The sequence below is a fragment of the Erinaceus europaeus genome, chromosome 7 (genome assembly GCF_950295315.1).
Source record: "Erinaceus europaeus chromosome 7, mEriEur2.1, whole genome shotgun sequence".
NCBI lineage: Eukaryota > Metazoa > Chordata > Mammalia > Eulipotyphla > Erinaceidae > Erinaceus > Erinaceus europaeus.
The window spans coordinates 64,375,367-64,394,823 of NC_080168.1; the positions used below are offsets into that span (position 1 = coordinate 64,375,367).

The 19,457-nt window shown below is 44.1% G+C and overlaps 1 protein-coding gene across 1 annotated transcript in view; it reads left to right on the top strand.

Annotated features, from left to right (window-relative positions):
* MRPS35 (mitochondrial ribosomal protein S35) overlaps positions 1-18,098 on the top strand; it is a 32,596-nt gene extending 14,498 nt beyond the window's left edge. Inside the window, exons 6-8 of the mRNA XM_007529920.3 lie at positions 3,510-3,619; positions 6,151-6,220; positions 17,737-18,098. Coding sequence (XP_007529982.1) covers positions 3,510-3,619; positions 6,151-6,220; positions 17,737-18,009 — 453 coding nt within the window. The 3' untranslated portion in view covers positions 18,010-18,098. The remainder of the gene's footprint in view (positions 1-3,509; positions 3,620-6,150; positions 6,221-17,736) is intronic.
* The last annotated feature ends 1,359 nt before the right edge of the window (positions 18,099-19,457 follow it).

Genomic DNA, 19,457 nt, shown 5'->3' on the forward strand with positions numbered 1-19,457 from the left:
TCCAATGTAATCTGGAAAGTCTCTGTAGCCATTTTTGCTTTATGTGCTAACAAATAAGTAAATGAGATTTTTCAGGGGTTTTTTGTCTTCATGGTTATTGCTGGGGCTAGGTACCTGCACTACAAACCCACTGCTCCTGGAGGCTATTTTTCCCCCCTTTTGTTGCCTTTGTTGTTTATTGTTGTTGTTGCTATTATTGTTGTTGTCATTGCTGTTTGTTATTGTTGGGGCTAGGTGCCTGTTCTACAAACCCACTGCTCCTGGAGGCTATTTTTTTCCCTTTTGTTGCCTTTGTTGTTTATTGTTGTTGTTGCTATTATTGTTGTTGTCATTACTGTTTATTGTTGGACAGGACAGAGAGAAATGGAGAGAGGACGAGAAGACAGGGAGAGAAAGATAGACACCTGTAGACCTGTTTCACTGCTTGTGAAGCAACTCCCCTGCAGGTGGGGAGCTAGGGGCTCGAAACAGGATCCTTACCCCATCCTTGCAGCTTTGCACCACGTGCACTTAACTTGCTGCGTTACCACCTGGTCCCCTTTTCATGTTTTTTGTTTGGTATTGTGCAGTCTTTCAAAAATGGATTTATGGAACTTAAAAAATGGAGAGGCATTTCAAGCTGTATGTAGCTGTGGCTGGGCAGTAGTGTACTGGATAGAGTGCACATGTTGCCATGCATAAGGGCTCAGGTTCAAGCTCCTGGTCGTGACCTATGTGGGTGGAAAGTTTTCTAAACATTGGAGCAGTGCTACAGGTATCTCTCCTTCTCCCCTCTCTTTTTCTCCTTCATTAGAAAAGAAAGAAAATGGGGTGGGGTGGGAATGGCCACTAGGAATGGTGGAATTTTCCTATAGCCTCTGAGACCCAGTCATAAACCTAGTGACACAGAAGGAAAAGAAAAGAAAAGAAAAGAAAAAGCTTGAAAATAAACACATCTAGCCATAAACCCTATCTTGCTGTTGTTTGCCATATCAGCAGTGTTCTAGATTATACTAATAGTGCAGTGTTTATTGTTCAGCATCTAGTAGCTGGTAAAAGAAAAGGGTACGGCTAAATTTGAATTTCTGTGAAACAGCTACTGTGCTGGCTATCTAGCTCAGAGTCCTGTTGGTCCAGGCTCGGGAGCACACTTTTGCAATTTCTTTTGAATGCTGGCAGGTGGCGTGTGTGCACCACACAACTGTTTCTGGATGTTTGAGTTTCTGGCATAAACGCTATATAATTTATTAACATGAAAACCTTAATGTGAAAAGAGCTTAGTAATGATCAACATTGCTGTCCCTTTTTGTGACTACTTAAGTAAAAAATGTTTTTTAAATGGTGAAATTGAGTTTTTTGTCAAACCCCATGATTTTGGTGAAGGCAGTTTTGAAAGAAAGAATCTCTGCATTTTCACTATTGTAATGTAAAAACTGCTGACAACCATTTGCTCCTTTCTCCCGCATCTGAATGTGTGTGTATGTGTGTCATACTATCATCTCAGTGGGGGTGCACTTCATGATTGGCTTACAGTTCTCCATGTATCAATAATAGTAAGAGGCACAGCATTGTTTGCTTTGGAGACATTGGGCAATGGCACTTTACCATGCTTGAGGACTCCATTGAAAGCCCCCAGCACCGTATGGGAGTACTGTGCAAGAGGAAGCTTCCCAGGGGGTGGAACAGTGTGAGGTGTCTCCAGTCCTCTCTGTCTCTGTCTCTCACCCTACACTGGGGAAAGAAAAGGCTTGTTGGAAGTGGAAATGATGGAATTGCATAGGCGGGTAGCCTCAACAAAGCCCTGATGGCAAAACAAACAAAATTTAAGTTAAAAGGTTATGTTTTCCCCTCTAACTTATAAACTGACTGTGACACGTATCCTTAGGGAGCTGTGGTAATTCATATTGTTTGCACCACATGACCTTTTCAATGGAGTGATATTTAATAAATTTGATACTTAGTGGGTTTTATATTTAATAGGAATCTTGTTACTTATGGTCTTGAAGGGTACGCTTTAATAAAAGTTACCCTTTTAGTGGAACAGTGGTTAGGACTTGGACTCTAAAGCAAGTCAACACCCTACACTCCATGTGCCGAAATGATGCTCTGTTGGTTCTAACATAAATAATTTTTTTTAATATTTCTTTATTTTCCCTTTTGTTGCCCTTGTTGTTATTGTTGTTGTAGTTACTATTGTTGTTATTGATGTCGGCATTGTTAGATAGGACAGAAAGAAATAGAGAAGGGGAAGACGGGGAGAGGACAGACACCTGCAGACCTGTTTCACCACCTGTGAAGCGACTCCCCTGCAGGTGGGGAGCCAGGGGCTCTAACCAGGATCCTTACGCCGGTTCTTGCGCTTTGTGCCACGTGCGTGCTTAACCTGCTGCACTACCGCCCAACTCCCATAAATAAAATTTTTTAAAGCCACTTAAAAAAATTATGCATGCATTCAGCATATGTATTGCTTGCTTGTAAATGCTAGATCATTGACACAAATGAAACAGACACACTAGTCTTACAGTCTAGTGGGAAATGGAAAAAGAATCAGCTCTGCAATTCAGGCTGAGTCTTCATCACCAGAGAGAAGTGGGTGGAGCTTCGGGTCTCCTGTTGCCTGGTGTCTTCACACTGTTGGGGAATTTTCTTTTAATGTTTCTTGAGGGAGAGTGATCCAGGGCTTTCCTTGCTTCACTGTATCCCGGGGACTGACCTACTTTCCTTTGTGAGGACTGTTTACTTCTAGGTAGCACCTTCAGCCCATACCATCATTTCCTGTGAGTTCTCCTGGGAATGTGTTCATTTAGTCCAGCATTTTCCAAAATATGTTTAGACCAAGGTTAATTCCCAAAAAGTAGGATCTGAGGACAGATGAATTTGGAGCCCACAACCATGCATCTTGAGATGCCAGAATCTTCAGTAACTTATCACCTCGCTCCTCTGAGATACCCATGTAATGCAACATTTCCTAAATGTATTCAGCAGAGATGACCTTAAAAAAATATTCCGAACAGCCCGCAGGACTGGTATTAACATTTTGACAAATGTTGAGAAGTTATCCATGATATAATTTCTGGAGCCTTTAAAATAAATGCCCCTGAATGAGTGGCAACCATATGGCCTCATAACTGGTTATGATTTCTTAATGCTCTTGTGTTTATCCATTTGTTCTATTTCAACATACCCACACTAATTGAGTTTAATTCTGTTAGTGAGTGCTACATATTATCCCCATAATTTTGTTACTTGAGTGGAATGTCATTAGTTCTCAGGAAAGTCTCAGTGCCCAGGGCTGTCAGGAGCCTCAGTCCACTTACCCATGCTTACTTCCTCTCCCCCCCTTTTTTTTCCATGAGTAAGACAAGGCTTCTTAAACATTCCAGTTGCTTACTTATGATAGAAAGGAGTTTGAAAGACTTCTTTTTTTTCATCGGTTTATTATTAATGCAAATGTCATTGTTACTATCCCTTTTCATTAAAGCATATGATATAATTTTTTTCAGTAATTTTTTTTCCTTGCGTTTTTGAAGGTTAAGCTTTCCAGTTTGAACTTGGATGATCATGCCAGGAAGAAATTAATCAAACTTGTAGGAGAGCGGTACTGCAAGACCACAGATGTGCTTACCATCAGGACAGACAGGTAAAGACAGACCGGGTCACTCGGGCTGCTCTCTGCCTCCACCCCTCTGGCAGCTTTTTAAGAAAATGATTGACGGGGGCTGGGCAGTGGCACACCCAGTTGAGCATACATACTACAGCACTCAAAGACCCAGGTTCAAGCCCTTAGTCCCCAGCTACAGAGGGAAAGCTTTGAGTAGAAAAGCAGTGCTGCTACAGGTCTCTCTCTCCCTCTCCCTCCCCATTTCTGTCTATCCTGTAAATAATAAATACGATATTTTTAAAAATAAAGAGGGGGCCGGGTAGTGGCATAGTGGGTAAAGCATACATGGCACAAAGCATAGGGTCCGGTGTAAGGATCCCGATTCGAGCCCCTGGTTCCCCACCTGCAGTTGGGTCACTTCACAAGCGGTGAAGCAGGTCTGCAGGGGTCTATCTTTCTATCTTCCTTCTGTCTTCCCCATCTCTCTCCATTTCTTTCTGTCCTATCCAATGGCAACGACAGCAATAACAATAGCAACAACAAAGGCAACAAAAATGGGGAAGTGGCCTCCAGGAGCAGTAGATTGGTGCTTGCAGGCACCAAGCCCCAGTGATTACCCTGGAGGCAAAATAATGATGATGATGATGAAAGAAATGGTTGAAGATGGGGTGATTTCTTGTATCAAATTGTGGGGTCAGAGCACCCTTCTGGTTTTTGTTACTAATATTCTCATACTACCCTCACTGTTGCCGAGATCTTTGTGCTCATGGAGATGCTTGGCTAGCTAGTGTGCCACTTGTTATCTTGACTGCAAGGTGTGCATGCATGTAAAACTCAGGGAAGATGTTGGAAGAGAACAGAAGCGTGAGGTGCTAGTGGTTGATGCTGTTGCCATGCGCTACTGTTGTAGGCCAGTTTTTCAGACAGACAGTGAGAGCACTGAGAGACACCACAGCATCCTAGCCCCCCCATATTTAGGGCTCCCCCATGGTGTACTAAGAGCTCAGACATAACAGCACCCTCCCAACTAAGCTCTGTCTCACCAGCCCCTTAGGTTTCTATGAAGTTAAAATAGTTTTTAAAAAATTATATTTTTTCGATCTAAAAGTTTACTCATGGAAATATATCAAGGTGCTTTTGTAAGTTAGCAAAATTTTGGAGCTAGTATAGAAGTTAATAAAAGAATTATTAAATTTATATCAACACCCCCCACCATTGGAAGGTCGTGGGATTCATGCCTACACAATTGTACTGCTCCCAGTGGACTCCTCTCCACCACCACCACCCCCCATTTCAGCCTCAGTGAGAGCTAGAGAGAAAAGGAGAGCCCACAGCACCATGTCACCCTTTGTGAAGCCTCCTCTTTTGCCTGGTGCTTCCATGTCGGGCCTGGGTACTGGAACCCAGGTCCTTGTGCATGGTAAAGTGTGTGCTTTATTGGGTGAGCCATCTGCTGGTCCCTACTTTATGTGACTTTTTCAAGTTAGGTCAGTTGAGGTAAAAGAAAACCTGTTGGTTTACCTTTGTGAAATGATTATTTCTTAAACTGTGCCTGGTGATTTCTACATCGGATTGGGAGGTGACCGCCCTGCTTGTAGACCCAGGGGCAGGTCTGGTGTCTCCCTCCGTCACTGGAGGGGTGCTGCCGACTCAGCTTCGAGTCTTGCAAGAGCAGCCACACACATAGCAGCAGCGGGCAAGCAGGGGAGGTGTGGGCACCATGGCCTTAGATGACTGCCATGTGGGAAAGCAGATTTGAAATACTAGTGATCGTCCTTTTGGCTGTCTTCAGAAAATGTAAAATGACGTGTGGTTTTAGTCTGGAGCACTCACAAAATACCATGGAAAGGTTGCTGTTGAGCATCTCTAAGTACCTGACATTGTGCTTCTGTATCTATGCTTCACGTAGCCATTGAGAACTGATAAACTTGAGCACAGGATAAGCATGCCGGTCATCCTATGTTCACAGGCGCTGGAAGTTAGGGTTGCTTTTTCTATTATTTCAGCTGAAGATATAAACAGACCATGTTATGTAGAAGGTCTAGCTAAAGTTTGGCCATTAGTCCCATTTTTAAATGCAATAGCAACACCACAACAATATAACAGCTCATTCAATTTATTTATTTTTTCTTTTTTCCTGGGAATGAACTTTTACATTAGCACCTATCTCCTGTCTCTCCTAGCAGACACACTAATACCTTTCTATAGTCCCTTCACTCTGAACTAATAAGGGGCATTTGTATTGCACATAAAATTGTGTGAAGCTTTGTATCAGATACAAATTATTGTTGGAAAAGCCATGATGCATTTTTGCATAGAATTAGTCATGACTTTTCAGGCAACCCAGTAGCTCCATCAGTGACGAAAGCCAGAGATACTAGTTCCTCCCATTGATTAATTAATAGTGGATTACAGTATTTAAGATTACAGTGTATAGTTTGACACCACACCCACCAGCCAAGTTGTGTCTGAACACTCCCTGAAGCAAATGGGGAATGTTTGTGTATTCTACAAGTTGTTCAATTGTTGATTTTTCAGAATTTTTACTTCTTCCCTCTCTTCTTTTCCAGGTGTCCTTTAAAGAGACAGAATTATGATTATGCAATGTATTTACTAACAGTTTTGTACCACGAGTCTTGGGTAAGTGGTTTTTTTTCAGTGGTTTTGTTAGTGTAACTTAGAAGAGGTTAAACTTTCAGGAACAGCCTGCACAGCAGGCCTTCAGTATCCTAGATAAAGCAAGGATGTATGAAATGGTAGAGGCTTCTACTGATATTGAAAGTGAGGCTCCTGGCATAGATTTTGCAGTACATTTTAGTACCTGTCAGGTACCAGATGATTAAAATTGCTTAAAGTCAGAGTTTGGGGCCAGGAGGATTAGCTCACTTGGGTAGTGTGCTTTCAACAACAGGTTCAAGCCCAGCCTCCACCATACTGAAGGAAGCTTTGTGTCTTCCTGGGGGGTGGGGTAGGGGGGAGTCAACCTGGAGCAGTCAAGACCAAAAAAAAATCAGTTTCTGATTTTGAGCAGGACAGTTGGAATTTTTACTTTGTTCTTTTTCATATATTTATATTCCCTTTTGTTGCCCTTTTTGTTTTATTGTTGTAGTTATTATTGTTATTGATGTCATTATTGTTGGATAGGACAGAGAGAAATGTAGAGAGATGGGGAAGGCGGGGGAGGGGGAGAAAGATAGACATCTGCAGACCTGCTTCACCGCTTGTGAAGCGACGCCCCTGCAGGTGGGGAGCCGGGGCCTCGAACCGAGATCCTTATACCGGTCTTTGAGCCACCTGTGCTTAGCCCGATGTGCTAACACCAGACTCCCCTTTGTTCTTTTTATTTCACTTTGGCTGCAAGTCATCAGAGTTATAAAAGGCTAATCATCAGCATAACTTGAGATGTTTGCATCCCACTAGTCCAACTAAACTAAAGAACAGAAATCCCAAAACTCCACAGGAAGTACTTTAAACAGTCACTAAAACGTTCTGTTGACACCCAGCCTGTCATGGCTACATTTCACTGGCATGCATTAGTAGCATATTATTGCTCAAGAGGCACTATAGTGAGTCTTATATCTGGCTGAATATTTTGAGGCTTAGAGTAAGCATTCATAAAACGTTTTTTGCTCTAATTGAGCACCTGCATTTTTAGTGTAAAGTTGGTTAGTATTATGTTAAGACAACTCAAGTTTTAAATTCTTTTTAAGTACAGTGTGCCTTCAAGTTAAATATTTGGTAGTTTGCCCCGCATAGACCTGGGACACTGCTGAGAAGGATGGAGATGCTGGAGAAACAGTTACGCTCTTAAGCTGCTCAAAGGATTTTGTGTAGAGGATGTTTAGCTTGTTTTCAGGACTTTGAGCAGTACAGCAAGGTGGGAGCAGTAGTAGAGCAGATTCAGCTCATGGGGTAGCTGCTTCCTAGGGGAGCCCTTCAGGGGGGTGCTCTGTTGGTTGAGAGGTGCTCTACCCATGAAAGGATATGCTCCTGGAACAGTTCTGTGAGCACACTCAGCCCTTCTGACACTCCCCACAGCATTTCAGTGACAAAAGTAGTAACACAGAGGCAGCCCAGGAGGGTGAGTGGAAACAAAGGGTTGCAAGGTTAGTCAAAAACAACAATGAGTAGCTCTTTCTCAAGGTCATAACTCATCTGGGTTTGGTAGCTCCTGGCTTCAGGAACAGATATAATAGCAGTTAATCTCTCTTTCCTGCCAATTGATTTTTATACTGCTTTTGCCTTAAGGTAATTATCTTCCCTTTTGAAGCAGCCACAAGGCTGAACTAGCTGCAGTTCTGTGACTGCTACTTCAAGAGTTAATACTAAGCAATAAAAGCCAGTTTTGAGTCTCTTTGTTTTGCCAGCAGCCTGTAAAATGAATTTGCCCCAAAGGAAATGACAGGCATAAATAAATTCAGTGAAAGTTGACTTACTGGATTCTTTCTGTGGTTCCATGACATAGAATCCAAACAAGCTCACATTCGGGATTCACGCAGAGACCTCTTGATCTTTAGTGCTAATTACCTCGAAGTCAGAATAAGTAGCCACACACAACTGTCCAACACAGATGTAATTAAAGAATTCCTGCACTAAATGTGACTCTTGATCCCTTCTAAACAAGTCAAGTCAGTGACAGGACTTTAAGAGAAAGCAGATGAGCCGTGGAATTCTGCAGAGCTGATCAAACAGAATTTTTATTGAATTGAAACTTTTTCCTTCACCAGCATGGAATTCATACTTGAAATTGATGTTACCACCTGGTATGTCATCAAATATTTAGAGCGCTCCTATTTAAGCCATTCCTTTATTTTTATAGGCTAGTTTCAGAGCATTTCATACCCTCAATCTAAGCTTCACTAACCTTAGCTTTTTACTCTTTCCATAGAGGTTACTTCTAAGTAGTGTTAAGAGGAAGGTAGTTAGTAGTTTTCTGTAGCAGAGTTCTGAGACTTCTGAAAAAGTGTTCACCTAGGAAACTTGAAGAGTAGGAGGTTAGCTTGTGTGCTAGTCACAGCATTTAACTCTTTTAACTTATCCAAGCACAGTCATAGTGCCTGAATAATATCCTGGAGTGATCCCAGCAGCGTTTGGAAGATGACCAGAGACACACACAGCAGACACTTGACCCTCGGAGGTTTAAAGGCACAGAGAGACGTGTGGAAATGTGGCTTAATATTTCAGTATTAACATTGGTAACATGGGGTAGATAGAGGGTTTTGTGATCAACAGGACTTCACCACGCTAGGATGACATTTTAAAAAAATTTAATTTTGATAGGACAGAGAGAAATTGAGAAGGGATGGGGAGTTAGAGAAGGAGAGAGAAAGAGAAACACCTACAGCTTGCTTCACCACTAGTGAAGCTTCCCCCCTACATATGGAGTCTTGTGCATAATAAGGTGTGCACTCAACCAGGTGAGCCACCACCCTGCTCTGGATGACTTTCAGATAAAGACAGAGAGAAAGAAAAAGAGACCACAGCACCAAAGTTTCCTTCAGTGCAGTTGGGGCCAAGCTTGAAGCTGGGTCACACACAGTAAAGCAGTGCAAGGCCCAAGTGAGCTATTCCACCAGCCCTATTGGACTAAGGACCCTCTGGAACTGTACAGATTGGGATCTAAGTCCCGTCATTTCTTACCTTGGTAGTCTTGGCCAGCTGCTGAAATCTCTCTGAGGTTGATCTTTCTGAGTTCCCGAATGGAGCAGGGAGACTTTGCAGTAACTGTCTGAGCTAGACTCTCTGTGAGTGGTGGCTGTTGATACTGCTGTCAGAATAAGATAGACCCTGAGATTTCACATTCATTTACTGACAAGTTTCTATTCAGCTTATATTTCCCTTGACAGATTTATGCAGGCAAAGTCAGCTCTGTGTCCTACTGCATTTGATTATTAGCATTTGTATCCTGCTCGGAAAGCAGGATGAGGGCCCCATTGCCAGTGTCTATAGGTCAGGTTCTGCCACACCAGCCTTCCACAGGAGGCAAGATCTGCTTTCTTCTGCACTCAGGATGGGGTCCATTTAACTCAAATCTGCCCCCCACCCACCCAAGGAATGACCCACCTTTTTATACCTGGGGGGCAGGGGAAGGCGAGAAAGCAGCACCCCGGTCTCTCACCGAGACTCCATTGCTCTTTATTATCAGAAGGTAAGGAAGGAGTGTGAGTGTGAGCACCTTCAGGGGCTTTTTATATATCTGTTAACAAAATTTCCTGAAAAGATTTTTTTGTCTGTTTTATTTGATTGGACAGAGGGACATATAGAGGGGAGAAAGAAAAAGAGACACCTGCTGCACTGCTTCACCTCTTGTGAAGTCTCCCCCATTGTAGGTGGGGACCAGAAGCTTAAATCTGGGTCCTTGAGCATGGTAATGTTTTTGTGCTCAACTGAGCACACCACTAGCAAGATTTTAATAAGAGAGAAAAATGCACACACGTTTGTTCACACACACACACACACACACACACACACACACACACACACACACACGTAATCAGGTCTTGATTTATGGTGGTGCTGGGAATTAAATATGGGGTATCTGAATCTCAGGCATGAAATGAAAGACTGCTGCAATGCCATTGGGCTATAAGTGATTTGGTGAAGAAATGGTTTCACGGGGAGCCAGGAGATGGCTCACCTGGGAGGGGGATGGTTGAAGAAGATAATTTTCAAAGTGATGTGTATACAAGAGAAACTAAACCATACAGTGAGAGCAAGAAAAAAGCTTTTGCTTTGGAAATTGGAGAGATCTGAAGTCAGAGTCTTTAAGAATTCTGGTATCGAATTACTAGTGATTGTTTTTTCCCCCTTTGAATTTTTGGCTATTATTTGGGTTATTGCCTGTCAGAAATTACCTAATTATTTGTTAAAACGATTCTGAATTTCTGTGTAGTTAAAATGTCTAATTTAAGTCAGTCAATTTTACGCATAATAAAGGCATTCTTGGACAGAAGGACAGGCACTGGGATTTAACCCAGGACCTTCTATGAGTGACGCTTGAGTTTTGACACTGCACTCCACCCCTGGCTCCTCAAAGTACAGGAACTGGTGTTGCAGATGTTTCTAATTTAAAAAGAAGTCTTTAGGACCAGTCACAATAGTTCACTTGGCTAATGTGCTGCTTTGCCATATGCATGACTCAAGTTTGAGTCCGACCCCCACCATATTGGAAGGAGCTTCAGTGCTGTGGACTTTTTTTTTTTTTTTTTTTTTTAACACCAGAGCACTGATTAGCTCTGGCTTGTGGTTGTGCAGGGGATTGAATCTGGGATTTTTTTGAGCCCCAGGCATGAGAGTGTCTTTGCATCAATGCTATCTTCCCCCACTTTAAACTTAGTTCTTTTTTAATCACAGAGGCTTCAGTGCAATGGATTGATTTTTTTTTTTTTTGGGGGGGGAGGATTTCTCTGTCTCTAAAAAAAATAGGTAAGTATTTTGCAGTTCATGATAGCCATCAAATGGCTTCAGTTAATTGTTGGCTTTGTGTGCACCTTCGTGCACATTTCCCCAACACACACACACACTCTTCCAGGGTTTCTTGGGGAACTCTCCAACGATATTTGTTGTGCTCTTGGGCAGAGAGAGGGTACAGTGGTGGGTGATCTTAGTCACCTGACTTCCTCTCGGGGCCCTTTGTGTGCTGTCCCAGAGAGCATGGTTGAAAGCAGAGCTGCGAGGTCCACTAGTAGCTGGCTCTGGATGGTGGATGGGCGTCGAGAAATGGCAAGGATCTGTGGCCCCCCGGAGCAAGCAGCATTTGATGAGGCCAGGACAGGGGCAGCAGATGGGAGAAGAAATATCTGTGAGAGGCAGAGGAGGATACAGGGGCTGCGCTGCAGAGTGGAGATGTGTGTGCAGATGTGTGGAAAGGTGACTCCCAGCTGCAGTGTTGATGGGTGGGGAAGACCTGTGTCAGAGATGAAGTGGCCACCTGCTATTTTCCTGGGGACGTTTGGGTTTAGAGCTTAATGCAGTGGGAGCTCTCTAGTGAATGCCACTGGGGTTTCTCATCAGTATCACAGAGTGTTGCAGAGGTCGTGCAATTTGCTACATGATTATTATTTGTTCTCTTGCTGACTCCTGATGACTTGTCCTTGAAAGCTTTTAAGTGAAGTCTGCTTTTTTTTTTTAAACTCTTTTAATTTTTATTAGAAATGTCAGAGAGAAGTTGAGAGAGGAGAGGAAGAGAAAGAGATTGAAAGAGAATGCCTACAGGAGGGGAATGAGGGCTTGAACCCCTGTCCTTGGCCTTGGTAATGTGCACTTAACCAGATGAACCACCGCCTAGCCCCAAGGTCTGCTTGGAGTTCCCTATATTTCCTAACCTTGTGCTTCCTCAAAGAGAGCTAGTTAAACCATCTTATGTCATTTTCCCTGTCAGTTGGTCACTGGGGCACTTGATCTAGACATTGTGGGGCAGCAACAGCTCTCCTTTCTGACTAGTCCTGAGGCTCTCCTTCAGAGGAGCCAGACCAGAGCTTGGAAGAACACTCAGCATCTAGTAACAGAGGTTGGAATCATACCTGTTCTTTTGAATCTCCATAAATGGACTTTTCCAAGTAAGTTTCCCACTGCCCCACCAGTTCCAGTTCCTCTCCTGCCCCGCTGTAGAAGCCAGATACACAGGGCAGATCTGCTGTCCAGGGCAAGCACTGCAGGGCTGGTCAGCTGTTGAGTCCCTGCATCAAGAGCAGAACTGATCAGAACTTAGTCGTTAAAGAATGGATCTGAATCAAGTTGAATTCCTTGATGCAGTCAGCAAAATGTTTAGCTTTGGTAGCTGGAAGAATTGGCAGGGAATTTTTTTTTTTAATCCATTCATATTCACCTCTTCCTCTTTTTTTTTTTTTTTAATGATTTTCAAATAACTTAGATTTTAGAAAATAGTTAAATTCTTTTTCCTTTTATATCACAATACTTTACTTACAAGCATGAGAAGTGGAATATTACTGTGATTCATGTCCCTGGTAGGAGTTGTAAATAAGGTGCAGAAGGCATCAGGTTTAGGTGTTTAGCAGAAGTGAAACGCCTTTATCATCTCTTACACCAGAATACAGTGACCATCACTTGAATCAGCTGTCGTCTGTAATTTCCCCATTGTATTAAACCTTTGCTTATAAGGGAGCAGAGGTGATAGATTTGGTTCAGTTATAGCTCTTTTTATGTTCTTTCCTCCACATCTCTGTGTTCCTTGGAATGGGTGGTCCTACCAACAGCAAACAGTTTTGGGGCAGCTCACTTCATTGCTCTGGATGTGATTTTCCAGTCTATAAAAGCAGGTGATGGGGTCTTACTACCACTCAGGCCAGGGTGGCTGTGAAAGTTGAGTGATGTCTGCAGGGTGCATAGATGAGTGAGTATTCCTGAAACTGGCAGCCTGGCCCAAGCTGCCTCCTTCTGACTTCTCATTCACTGCTTGTCTCCAGGTCTCCCCCAGTCGGGCAGTTACGGGACAGCACAGCCTGACACGGTGGTTCCTTAGTGGACTGACGAGTGAATGAGTGTGAGCCGGAGCTTGTGGTTGGGAGACGTATCCTCATAGGCTCTTACTGTGTCTGTAGCACCCACAGTGCAAGGCTGACATCAGTCCATGAGGACAGAGTTTTCGTCGTTCTGCCTTTAGCATCTAGACTGCTCTTACATGCAGTGATGGAATAGTTTCAGATCCTGGGTTTTCTGGTTCCAGATGTTCATTTGATTGTTCATTCTTTCCAGATGCCAGTTCTGTATTGTAGCCCATTAGTATTTAATCCATATTGTCCACCCCACCCCAGTTTTCCTTAGCACATGAAATCAGCATCATTTGAAGGATCTCGTCTGCTAACTCCATTATCCGCATCACATGAAGATCTGCTTCTTTTGTTTGTTTTCCTTTGATCATTCACTCCAGCGTTCTTCTCTTCAGATGTTTCAGAAGTCAAATAATTGTTTAGGTCTTGGCAGAGGGTGTGTAAAATGTTTCCATCCATGCCATCTCTCAGAGTTTATTCTTTTTATCTCTAAGCCAGAGAGGGTGAGGGGCCTGTTTTAATCCTGTCAGGATTGATCTGAACCAGAGGTGGGCTGCAGTTTTTGTAAGATTTAGCTCACTTCTGATTTTTTTTTTCCTTAGGCATGGCCTTTCATGCAGAATCTGAAGTAGTCCCAGGAGACATAACTCTCTTTTAAAAAAAAAAAAAAATTGTGTTTATTTATTTTCCTTTTTGTTGCCCTTGTTTTTTATTGTTGTTGTAGTTATTGTTGTTGTTATTGATGTCGTTGTTAGATAGGACAGAAAGAAATGGAGAGAGGAGGGGGAGAGAGAGAGACAGAAGTGACTCCCCTGCAGGTGGGGAGCCAGGGGCTTGAACCGGAATCTTTACACCAGTCCTTGCACTTTGTGTCACGTGCACTTAACCTGCTGCACTGCCACCCGACTCCTAAGACATAACTCTCTTAACCTCTACTATACTTAGTTTTCTTACCTGTAGAGATATTTTTTTCCCTGCACCAGGGTTATGATTGGAGCTCAGTGCTTGCACGATGAATCCACCACTCCTAGTGGCCCATTTTTCTTTTTGATAGAGATAAAGAGATTGATTGAGAGTGAAGGGAGGTATAGTGAGGGAGAGGAAGAGAGATTCCTACAGTACTACTTAACTGCTCCTGAAGCTTCTCCCCTCTCCCCCCAACCCTACCAGTGGGGACCAGAGCTTGAACCCAGGTTTTTGTACCTGGCAGTGTGTACACTCTACAGGGTGCATGACCTTTTGGCCCCACTGGTAAAGATGTTAAGATCAGACCCAGTAGACCTCAGGGTGGCATGGCATAGTTGACACACTTGAGCACAGGCTGTTTGACAGATAGTAGATAGAGAGTTGACATGCAGCTGTGCAGAGCTTGGGTCCCGTGATCGGTATTCGTGAGACCTGTGGATTGTTTGGCTTGTAGGGAAGGCCACCACGGCACTGTGACTGCACAGCATCAGGAAGGACTCTTGCCTCACACAGACAGGTAGCTGTCCCTTCTGGTGATGGCCTAGATCAGCAGCCATTTCCTCCTGTGGACATGTTTCCACCTGCCACTTTGTGTGGATGGATGGCTTTCTAGGATGGTCTCATCCACTGCATTAAGGCATCCTATGGCTAACTCTGTTCCAGATCTTATTTTGTGGTTACTAACAGTATCCTACGACCGCCTTTTTCCTGTTGGTCTGGATTCACCCAATGTGTGATTGTTTCCTGCTGTAGATGGGTTATCTGGCAGTGCAGGATTTTCTAACCTTTTTCTCATCGTTGCACATTGTGTGCTCTTTCCTGGGAGCAAAGTGCTACTTCTCCCCCCCCCCCCCCCCCCCCGTTCACCTTCACCATGGTGACTAGGAGGCGAAGCTCATTGTGTACCTGTAACACCTCAGCACACTGGGGCTGACTTACCTGCTAACTTCAGGGGCAGCACAGGGGATGCTAGAGGCTTCTGGTTGGCTTAGTTGCCTCTTCTCTTCAAGCAGCTCTTTCAGAGCATCAAGGGAAGTCCTGGTAACCCTAGGAAGAATGTGTTTTTTTTCTTAAAACAGTTTTTCTCTGTTGCTTATTTTCTCACAGTCAAGAATAAGGTGGAGTGGCTGCTTTCTTAATGCTGTATAAAGTGTTTTGTTTTGCTGGCATCTTAAACATATTTTTCTAAGAAGTATGGTGTATGTGTGTTTAATTTCAATTTTTTACTTTGGATAGACAAAGTATGAGTGAGAGGGTGTGTGTGTGTGTCCACGTACATACACATGTAGTCATACAGAGAGACCTGTAGTCATGCTCCACAGCTTTCAAAATTCCCTTCCCCTGCAGATGGGCATCAGGAGCTTGAACCCTTATGTCCTTATGTATGGTGATGTGTGCTCTCAACTGGGTGCACTACCACCTGGCCCTCTAAGTTAGAATTATGAAGATACTGTCTTGCCTTGGATCATTTAAAGCCTTCCCAAATGTTAGCAGGACAAAGTGACATATTTAATGTAGGGCATTTGTATATTTGAAAATTATTTATTTGTTTATTTTTTTATTTATAAAATGGAAACACTGACAAGACAATAGGATAAGAGGAGTACAATTTGAAAATATTTATCAATGAAATAAAAGTGAGAGAATCTGAGCATCACTCTGACTTATGTGGTATCAGGGATCAAACCTGGGACCTCGCACACTTGACAGCCCAATGCTTGTCCTCTGCCACTTTCCAGGCTGCAACATGTGTGTTTCTAAGGGAATGGATGGCATTTACTCCTTCCCAGATATGGCAATAGAATTTAAGTGGAGTAGTCTTGTCGGGTAGTTGTTGCATCTATCAGTGCTGGCTTTGGCTTTCAGAGTTATTTGGGGCAGAGTCCTAGGGATTGACAGAAATGAAGCTATTTTTTGTTAACCCTGTACACCTCTGTTAAGCCTAAAGCCTCTCTTATCAGGTGAAAGGTGGCCTTAGAGTTGATTCTCAACAGGAGAAGATGTTTCTGGAACACAAGATGAACCATTGCTCTCAACCTTAGCTATGTAGGCTGGTGGAGCAGATACTCCTAGAAGCTGTGGGTGCAGATACCCTACTTTAGTTGAGTTTTGGGGGTGGAAGAATATACTACTTCCTTTAAAGCCCGCTTCTGGGCTTAGAGGGGACTCTGTTTGAAGTACTAAAGAAGCATTTCCTCACTTGGTAGGTCTCTGCTGGGTGAGTCAGGCTGCAGTGACTGCCTATGGTCAGCCAAATCTGTGGGGATCCTGGTGTCTGCTGAGGCTTCCCTCAGCCTTTGAGAGGGATAATCCCCATGCCTGCCTTTCTCATGGGCTATTCTGGAAGTGGATGAGGACTGGCTGCCAGCACTGGGGCCTGCTTAGCTGCTCACACACTATCTGTTCAGGCCGGGCCACTCTGAACGTTAGAGATACAGCCTTAGTCCTCCCTGCCTTAAACTGGGTCTCCTTCAGTGCTTACAAATGCCGCCAGCACCTTCCAGAGCAGGGAGGCTGCACTGTGTGTTCACCGGTAGAGCTGTGCTGGCCGCAGCTCATAGAACCCAAACACTTTGCTTGGTAGTAGCTGGATTGAATTGCCACACAAAGTTACATCTTTGTTTCAGTCATTAATATCAACTGGATTGCCATGGACTCTACTGGTGCTCACTAGAGTACCACGATAACCATTTCTAGAAAAAGCAAGTAGCAGCAAATGTGATTTCCATAGCAGGGACAAAATAACCATGACAACAAAGCAGAATTCCAGCAGTGGTTAAGTTATTACCACTAAGTTTGTGGGGGAGGCCGAGCTTTCTGTGCTGTGCTCTGTGGTCATGAAGGGCCTGCTGTTAGCCCACGAACCTGTCTCAGAGCACTGTACCCCTTCAGCCACGGGTGCTGTTGGTATGTTAGCATTTAGGAACCAGACAGCTATCTGCCTTTGAAGAAAAGGAAGAAAGGAAGTGGGGAGGGGGGTAAAAAGGATGGAGCTAGCAAGTGCCTTGCCCAGTAGAGTGCCTAGTAGCATTGCTATGGTGCAAAGACCCAGGTTCAAGCCCCAGACCACTACATGGGAGTTCCTACATGGGGGTGGCATCACTAGCAGTTGAGTGTTACTGTAGTGTCGATCCTTCTCTATTCAGTTTCTCACCTTCTAACAAAAAAAAAAAAAAGTCTGCCAGGGATGAGGCAGGCTCTAAGCCTTGGATAACTCTTGCGGCAAGAAAAACAAAAATGGATTCTGCATCTTTGGGGAATCAGCACTACTTTAGAAGTGTACCTGCCGGCAGGTACAGTGTGGCTCCTGCAGGTGGGACCGTGTAACATGGAGCTTGGTGTGATGGTGACAGACAGGAGACCCAGGAACAAAGTGTGCAGTGTTCAAGGACCCAGGTTCAAGCCCCCGGTCCCTACCTGCAGCGGGGAAAACTTCACAAGCAGTGAAGAGATAGTGCTGCAGGTATCGCTCTTTCTATCTCCCCTTCTCAGTTTCTTGCTGTCTATCCAAAATAAGTAAATATTTTTCTTTTTTTAAAAAAAGAAGTGCAGACAAGTGTCCTCTGAGCCTCATGACAGTTTGCAAGCTGTTCCTCCTCTAAAAGGAACAGGAATAAATAAAAGTGAAAACTGCCTTTGGATGCTGTTTCTAAGGTTTCAGAGCTCCTCCTTTGCTTTCAGAAAACAGAGGAATGGGAGAAGAACAAGACTGAAGCAGACATGGAGAAGTATGTTTGGGAAAATAGCGCCTCTGAGAAAAACGTGCTGGAGACTCTGCTCCAGATGAAAGCTGCCACTGAGGAAGCCTCAGAAGTCAGCAAGGAAGCGCTCCTGGGCACCAGGGAAGTTGACAATTATAGAACAGCCATCATTTCCTTGAAGAACCAGGGGGAGAACAGAGATACTCTCTCTCAGTACAAAGAATCAGTGAAGAGACTGCTCAGTGTGTCCTGAACTCCGGAGGGGGGAACACCTGCTTCCTCTGTTAATTTCATGATGCATATGTATAATCTAATGTGATATAAAATGTTATTTAAAACCCACTGCATTGCATCAGCATTTAAATCACTTCTTGGGCCGAGTGTTATGGCGTAGGACTCACATGCCTAGGCCCCTGAGGTCCCACGTTCAATCCCCAGCATCTCTGTATTCCAGACCTGAGCATTGCGCTGGTGTTGGATCAGCATAAGCCTTTAAAACCAGGTTTCTCACACCCATGCACAAAGGCAGTGCTTATTCAGAAGTTGCTCACACTGGGGCTGCTGAACTGCTTTCTTCTGGTTCTGAAGTGTTTGGACTTTATTTCTACCATGACTGTTGGTGTTCTTGGAGAGCCATGTTTTGTCACCTGCTACATTTCTTCCCTGACACATTAGCACTTGGTCGCTCCTGAGTGATGATTCTGGCTACTTGGGCGGCTAGATGCAGACGCCAGGCCCAGGCTGCAGTTTAGAGCTTTGTGTACGAAGCTGTGTTTACCCAGTGCCTCTTTCACAGAGGCAGAACCTGGTCAGAAATAGATTCTTGCGGGTATTCTCTAGCCTGAAGTGTCTGCTCCAGCCCCCTCTTGGGAAGCTGGCTCACTTCCGTCTTAGCATCCTGCTTTCTGTTTTCTGGCACTCATTTCTTCAAACTCTTGATTGCAGAAAAAGTAAAAGTAGAGATTGTCCATAGCTCACAAAAGAGATGAGCCAGAGGACCCAGAGTTTGTTTGAAAAGCACATGCAAGTGTGAGAACTGCCTGAGGAGACTCATGGTAGCTGTCCACTTGGGACTTTTCAGCATGTCTGTAAGCCATTTCTCAGTGCTTCCAGAGTGGTCCACAAGCAGTTCACTCAAAGACGAAGGGAAGGAGTCATTGGGTTTGCTTGCCTCCGATTGGTTTTGCCTTGCAGAATTTGAAAACATGCTTGAAAGCCAAAGGGATTTTCAGAGCCGTCGCACAGATTTCTGTTCAGTGAAGATGTGACGTGGTGCTGGCAAGGCCAAGCAGCTGTTGGGTAGAGAGAGCACAGCACTCGGACCCTGAGCACAGACAGCATAGAGAGATTTGCTGGGTTGCCTGGATGGAAGTAGGAAGGGAAAGTGAAGGAGAGGGGACAGCAGTGCTTACGTACATACAGCCAAATGTATTTCTCAGTGACTTGTCTGGAGTTGAGGAAAGCACAGATACAGATACAGAAACAGGGTTGAAGGAGGATTTTGAAGACAGGAGGTGAGGTAGGTACTCAGGCTGGCAAAATAGCTCACCTGGATAATGTTATGTTTGCCATGTGCCATGTGTGTAACCCAGGTTCTAGCCCAGCCCTCACCCCATTGAAGGAAGATTTGGTGCTGTGCTGTGGGGTGTTTCCCTCTCTGCCTTGAAAAAAAAAAAAGAGAAATAGTTACTCGTTAGATCT